Source organism: Seriola dumerili, unplaced genomic scaffold (genome assembly GCF_002260705.1).
Source record: "Seriola dumerili isolate Sdu_G_001 unplaced genomic scaffold, Sdu_1.0 BDQW01000592.1, whole genome shotgun sequence".
NCBI classification, from domain to species: Eukaryota; Metazoa; Chordata; class Actinopteri; order Carangiformes; family Carangidae; genus Seriola; species Seriola dumerili.
Genome location: NW_019174847.1, coordinates 430,150 through 437,744, shown reverse-complemented (window position 1 = coordinate 437,744; position 7,595 = coordinate 430,150). Strand labels below are relative to the sequence as shown.

General features: G+C 42.4%; 1 protein-coding gene across 2 annotated transcripts; it reads right to left on the bottom strand.

The window, feature by feature from the left end:
• Positions 1–299: 299 nt before the first annotated feature.
• On the bottom strand, positions 300–6,415 carry LOC111236201. 2 transcript variants are annotated; one of them, XM_022764868.1, is made up of 4 exons: positions 6,348–6,415; positions 4,472–4,585; positions 4,307–4,375; positions 300–2,884 (listed from the first exon to the last, which is right to left on the bottom strand). In XM_022764868.1, the coding sequence occupies exons 2-4, from the start codon at positions 4,500–4,502 to the stop codon at positions 1,488–1,490; spliced, it is 1,497 nt and encodes a 498-aa protein (XP_022620589.1). In that variant the 5' UTR covers positions 4,503–4,585; positions 6,348–6,415; the 3' UTR covers positions 300–1,487. The 2 variants fall into 2 exon arrangements, with proteins under 2 accessions (XP_022620589.1, XP_022620590.1); XM_022764869.1 differs by lacking the exon at positions 6,348–6,415 and having other exon boundaries at positions 4,472–4,604.
• Between the last annotated feature and the right edge of the window lie 1,180 nt (positions 6,416–7,595).

Here is a 7,595-nt window from a genome sequence, read left to right as displayed (position 1 = left end):
TAATCAGCAGCTACTTTGATAATTATTTAATCATTGGAGACATTTATAAAGCAGAAATTTCAAATATTCTCCAGTGTGACACTTTTCATTGGCTCATGTGACAGTAAACTTGAGGTCTTTGTAGGTTTGGACAGTTGGTTGGATAAAACAATAAATTTTGGATGTATGTATGAGTATGTGTGTGTCCAGCAGTTTGAAATTAACAGACATTATACACAGTTTTTAGACATTTTATTGATAAAACAATCAGTTAATTGAAAAAAGTATTGAGAGATTAATCAATAATGAAAATATCACAATGAATAGATAGATAACCAGTATGTTTGGAGGCTTTTGTCTTTGGTTATTCTCTGTAATGAATAAATGGACCACATCAGACATCAGATAATCATGGTAATGCATGTTAGTGGCATGTGGACAGGGACCTATAGCTGGAGGAGGTGATGAGCAGGATGTGAGGGGTGTGGTTTGCCTGTGATTTTGGGTGCTGTAGTTTGTTCTGTATCTGCTGCTATACCAGACTGTAACAGAGGACCTGATGATGGACTCAGGACAGAACAAGTAGCCGTTGCTTGATCCAATCTCCAAGGAAGAGTAGTCGTCGTTGAGCGTTTCCAGTCAGTAATGAGGTCCTTGGTTCTGGTTGTGTTGAGCATGAGGCTGTTGTTTGTGCACCAGGTGACAGTTTGAGCTACCTAAGTGGGGTACTGGTCTTCATCATTATTGGGGATGAGGTGTTCAGTGGTTGTGCCATCAGCGGGTTGAATTGTTTCCACAGACCTGTCCTTGGATGTGAAGTGAGAAAAACCAGGGGGAAGAACATCGCCCTGAGGAGCTCCTGGGCTGAGGGACAGAGGGTCTCTGTGGTCTGGTCCACAGGAAGCTCTGAGTCCAGGGGCATGTGGATGGGTCAGTGTTCAGATCCAAAGGTGTGGTAAAGAGATTTTAATTGAAGGTAGAACTGAAGTCTATGAGCAGGAGGCCTGTGTGGGTGTTGGGTGATTCCAGGTGTTGCTGGACGTGGACTGTGTTGACTGCACCTTCAACAGACCGGTGGCGTTGGTAGGGGAATTGATATGGATCCTTCAGGGGGAGGAGCTGGGTGTCAGGTATGATAGGATGCTACGCTCAAATGCTTTTATAGCTACAGATGTCAGGGCAACAAGTCTGAAGTCTTGAGGCAGGTGATCTTTGAAGACTTTGGCACAGGGATGATGGTGGAGAGGCTTTTGTAAAGAGATTAAATTTTTTAATACAGTCTTAAATCAGTCAGAGTTGAGACACTGGGTTTCCCCTCAGTGTTGATTTATAAAACCTGTGAGTCGCTGCATTCATCTTTAACAGTTGTATAGCTTCGGTGGAGTGTTCTCTAGTTTTACTATCTGATGTGTTTTCAAAGTTCATATGACGTGTATTTCCTCTAGGAAAGTGTCTTTGTAAAAAAAGTGTGTGTGTTTTAATCAGCTTAAAGAGCAGTAGGTTTGTCTCTAAGACTCTGTGGACCAGTTGCTGTTGAGGAACAGGATCATGTTGAGGTTTTCGGGCTCGATGGAGCTCCTTTGGTTGCAGAACTGATCACCTGCCCCGGAGAAGGCTCTCTCTAAGGGCACAGCAGTCGAGACAACCCCAAGTTTTTTCAGAGCCAGCTGGCTTAATTCACCAAAATGATCCGTTCCGTTGTACCTCCACCAGGCTAAAGGGTTTGAGTCCTCTGAAGAAGGCTCATAGGACATGTATCTTTCCAGCATGTCTTTGAACTTCGAACTCTGAGCGGGAGAGCAGTTTCGACCTGCGGTGAGCTCCTTCAGTATTTTATCCTTTGCTTGTCTTTTGTTTTTATCTGTCAGACGGTTTTTGTATCTTGGATCAAGGAATGTGCTGGGGGCCAGCTGGTGGTTGTTGACATCACCGAACTCCTTTCTACATTTTGAGAGTAAAAGCTGAGCAACATCATTGCTTTTCCTTTTCTCTTTGTCAAGTTTTTCCATGAGCGTCGTCAGCAGTGGTAACATGACAGAAATAGTCTCGAATCCACTTTTCATCTTGGACGTAGCTTCCTTTAGAGGCTCCAGAGCAGATATGACGTTCTTGAGTTTCTCTTTATCTTCTTCATTCAGAATTAAATCTGTCTTGCCTCCCTCGTCGAGCACCATCACCATGGCTCTGTACTGCTGAAGCAGTCGCTGAAGCATGTGCAGCCAAGCGAACCATTGGTCACCTGAGTACATGACCAGCTCGTCTTGTCTCATACCCAGCTGGCGTTGAATCTCTCTGAGCTTCTCCTCAGCTTCAGAATCGTTCTTGAAGAACCTGACGATGTTCTGACACTTTCTGAGAACGTTGAACAGCTCGTCGTTCCTCTTTAGATCCTTAAACACCTCATCTAAAGTGTCAGCAAAACAAGGCATGTCTGTCCACTCCACTTTAATATTTTTCATTTGTGGCATGCCAGCTCTGACGACACTGTGGACCTTTTCTTTCACGCCCCAAGCCTCCATGACACCTGAGAGCTGCTTTTTAATGTTGGCTGGAGATTTGTCTCCAAACAGGCTGGTAGGTTTGAGCATGTAGGACTTGCGTTTCCCAATGCGATCCACAAAGTGGCAACCCACCGTCAGGTAGGGGTCTTCAGGTCTTGAAGACCACAACTCACAGGTCAGCACAATGTCATCAGCAGAGGCCAAGCTGCGTCTCAACTCTTCTTCCTTTTCCTTGTAAACAGTGAGAAGCTCTGAGCGAATCTCAGCTTTGGTAGGAATTTGAACAGTGGGGTTTAGTGCTTTTACAAAACCCAGAAAGTTATGACCTGCTGTGATCGCCAAGGGCTGCAGATTTGATACAATCATCTTCAACAGGCTTTCGTTCAGTATGTGCCGAGTCCCAGCTGTGGAGGGAAACAGATTTAAAGTTCAGGATAACTTGATATTTAAAGGGATGGTTGTTTTCAGTTTAGACGTGTGATATTGTCAGTTATTGCCGCGCGGAGGCCAAGGTGTGGCGGTACGCAAGTACATGTGTACGTACATCTCATTCTCCTGTTCTTCAAATTTGGCACAGACATTCACTATGACCCTAGGATGAAATGAAGTGATTTTGGTCGTCAAAGGTCAAGGTCACGGTGAGCTCACGTAACGTGGTTTTGGCAAAAAATGTCCACTTGGACTCGAGGATGAACTAATTTGTAAAATATCAGGAACGCACAGAAGGAATTTCATTTCTTCGACACACACTGACTCACAAAACATGTCTTTGACCAAAACTCACTAATTCATTCACTAATTATGACACAATTTAACTCAAACATCTCTAAGGATAAAATGAAGAGATGACATTTAATGTCAAAGATCAAAGGTCAACTTCACTGTGAGTTAAACAATGCTGTGTTTTTGTTTCATAAAGTGTGTAGAGGAACCAGACAGTCAATAACAGACTAGCTACTTACAGACTGTTGGCTAAAACGTACTATAAACCTGTGTTAATAGAGCAGCAATAGGACAAGCTGAGAGGTCAAGCGTCCTCTGCTGCAGCATGAGTCAAATACTTAAAGTGGACTTTTGTGCTTTTAGATATACATTTTGAATTCAAACAGTTTGAATATTTAATGTTTTTTCAATGAGGGTATTTGCACAGACACGTCTCAGGTGCAGGTGCAAGGAAGAGAAAACAACATATATACATATTTCATTATACAAAAAACAAGTGAGACATCACAATATATACTCAAATCTAATCACAAAGTTATCGACAGAATTTACAACTTCTTGAATGAAAACACTGGTTTTGCAGCTTTTAAAAAGTTATTCAAAGTGTGTAATCACAGGAACTGTCAGTGGCTAAGGTGTGCTACAGGTAAATCTGTAGAGTCCCGAAATGTTTCAGAGCATGACGTGCCACGGGATCTCATCATTCAGTCCTTTAGGGGACAACGTTTGCAAATTGAAAATCAAGTAAACTTCTCTTCTATTAAGAATTTGATCGATGTTTCCACCTCTCTCAGGTAGAGTCACCTTTTCAATGCCCTGGAGCCTAAATGAGTCATTAAAATGTTCTGCTGTTGGTTAATCTCTATGGTTTCTCCTTCTGGTGTTAGCTGCTTTAGAAGCACTGGATCACTGAGTGAAGGCTTTTTATCTTTCCTCCTGCTCTCTGTCTTTCACTTCACTCTGCTCCTTCATTTGACTGTTGGGTGTGGTCTTTCACTGCTGATGAACAACAGGTCACTCAGCTTATAGAAAAGGCTTCTCTGCAGATAAAGTCAATAAAGTTTCATTAGTGTGATGCATGTGACGTCGGCTCTGTTTCTTACCTCTTCTCTGCCTGACTTGGTCCCGTCTCGGCGGCTGGAGCCTCTTCTCATGGTAATTACCCCGTCGGGCTGTTCAGAGAAACACAAGCTGCTGTTAATGTATAATCACAGTGACAGTGTTGTAACAGAGAGAGAACCTGAATGACCTCATGAAGACAGACTCACTTCGACCTCTCTGTGGATTCACGTCAGACATTTTTCAGCTTCACGTCTCCTCTTTACCGTCTTTGTACGTCTCACCTCAGAGTCCTCTCTGCCTCAGTCTCGACTGTACCTGCTCTGATATCATTTTATCACCTGGGTGGAGTTTCAAATGTGAAACTTGGGAAACAATGTAAACGAAAGTGAAACAGATTTCCACCACACTCTCTCATGTTTCTGCTGTTCCACCTACAAGCTGTACGCAGCCTGTGAACGTGTCCTGGCCTGACTGATGACTAACACGTGTGTATAGACCCTCAGGCTCCTTTTCATATGAAACAGAAGTAATTACACTGTGGATTGCATAACTGATAATCAGAGGAGTCATATACCAGCTGACAGAAACTGAAGAACAAAGTTAAGGTATTGATGATTAATTGCTCAGACACTGTCTAAATGTAAAGTGAAAGACTGGTGTTTATATTTCAAAGATCCAGTTTTGTTTTTGAGAAAAGAAGAAGAGATAATGTAGTTATAATATAGATCTGTAGATTTCAAGAGGAGTCTCAATGAAAGACCAGTGGAAACAGATTTTATCAAATCAACATGAATGTATATCATTCATTTTTAGACGAGTCACTGTCTCCATTTTCTGAATTGTAGATTATGTTTGCCTGTGATTTACATCCTCTCTGAGTTTATACAAGAATACAATTGTATCTGTTTCCTATTTCCATATATATACATAAATACATATATTAAAACAACTGAGAGATAACGGCAGAAAAAAAGAATACAGAAAAACTAGAATCACCTCCTAGTTTCAGGTCACGTCCTGTTTATCTAGAGTCAGATAAAATATAAAATATGAACCATTTGTGTGAAGTCTTGAGTAATGGCTAAAAGGTGTTTTGTGAGGTCACTATGACCTTGACCTTTGACCTTCAGCAACTAAAATGTAATCAGTTCATTCTTGAGTCCTTGTGAATGTTTGTGCCAAATTTGAAGAAGTTCCTTCAAAACATTATTGAGATATCGTGTCCACGAGAATGAGACGGATGCACAACCTGAAAACAAAATGGCTGCTCTGACTGTCGCCAGGAGGAGGAAGAACAAATGAAAAGGACGTAATGTAAATCAGTCTCAGTCTATCTCGGACACATTTACATATAGGATTTCACTAAATTTCCATGTAGGATGATCAGCCTTAAAGGTCACATGTCACTCTGCTGCTCATCGACCTCCATGACCTGAGTCAGGTTCAGACTGATGCTTCCTTCAGAGAGTCTCAGTCATTCGGTCTCTGTGGTCGTCTGAATCCTCCCTGACAGAACCACAGACCGTCTCAGTCTGGACTGTTCTGGACTGGTTCTGTGGATGGGAAGACTCATCTCTCCACACACAGATCACTTCACTCTGGGTGTGGGAGATATTTATTAGTTTGTTGGTTTTCTTTTTAATTTGTTCTGAGTTTGGATTACTTCAATTGATTTGTTTTATTTTTTGATAAAATTCTCTTTTGTTTGTTTAGAATAGTTAATTTTGGTTAACTAGTATTGTGTTTATTTGGGTAACACTAGGGTGAGGTAAGGTAGACTGGTTTAGGACCAGCATGCACCTGGGTGGGCCTATGTGTTTTTTTTTACCAGAGCCTGAGAAGCAGCTGGAACAAATGCTTGGATAATTAAAATAAAAACACAAAGGCTTTGGACAAAATGAATCTCACTCCCATGATGCATCAGTGGCCTTTTGATTTTTATGTTGAACTTGAATTTGTTTAGAGACAAATTGCCACGACTCTGGGATCATGATGCTCTGAGACCTGTGAAGTGTCGGCAAAGCTTCCTGTGTGAAACACACACCTGTGCTTAGCTGAGAAAAGGCTCCAGACAGCACTGACCTGTGGTGTAGTTCTCAGAGTGGACAGCAGGTGTCAGCGTGACTCTAGATGTGGTCTGAAGATGTCTGCTGATCTACCACTGCACTTTGGATTGAAGATCATGAAAACTCAGTGTCGTTCTGTGGGTACTGGGATAAATGAACAAATATATATATATATATACTTTGAGGGGTCCTTAACACAAAATACAAACATAAAGCACAACAGCACAGTCACACTCACAGCTCTCCCAGTGTCAGAGTTTACATATACCATCACTAGTAAAGATCCCTATTTTCTTTCACTTTTATCATCCCTCCTTCACCTCCCTCACTTCCTCATCACTGATTGGCTCTTGTTTTCACCCTTACCACCCCTCATTTACCTGATTGAGTTCACCTGGGCACTACAAAGTTATGTTCCTCTTCAGTTCTTATACTTTGTTCATGTTCATACTGTTCATGTTAGTCTGAGGCGACTTTGATTTATTGTCTTAGTTTAATCTTTAATCTCTATTTGTTTCATTTCAGGAGGAAGAGGAGACGCCAGGAGAGAGTTTCCTGTTTGAAACATTTGATAAGAATGATGAGAGAGTGAGTCTGACCAGTGAAACCAGTCTGTTACTGGGACTAGGATGAAAGGAGCTGTCTTGAATTAATGTGACAGACTGTGCAGGAAGCAGCCAATAGGAGAGCAGCTCTCCTGTGGCGAGGCGGCTTTGATCAGTCATGTGCTGTCTGGGGGAGGCGGAGCTTCTATCAGACAGGTTTAAACAGGTTTGATTTTATTAAGTCGATGAGGAGTGGGGTAGGGGGTGGGGTGGTAATGATGATGATGATGATGATGATGATGATGATGTCACTGTGTCTCCTGTTTGGACTGAGCTTCAGGTCAAACGTGAAGTGATTCACTGACTCTGCTGTAGCCTGAGGTTGATCTGGATCAAACCTGCAGGTGACAGAACACAGGTGGGTCCTGCTTTATTTCCTGCCCTGCTGCCAGGAGACCAGCAGGTGTGTGTGTGTGTGTGTGTGTGTGTGTTACTATGACAACCAGTTTCTCGTAACCAACACCAGAGTACTTGTGTGGACACACACTTACTGACGTCTCCACTGTGTTTTTATTAGATTCAGCTCGTTCACCTGAGACTGAGCAGCAAGACAACAACCCAAAGGTCAAAGGTCAGAGCTGGGTGGTCTGTGGAGGAGCCGTCAGTCAGACTCTGGATCAAGTCCGCTTGAGGAGGATCTCGATTCACTTCCACATGGA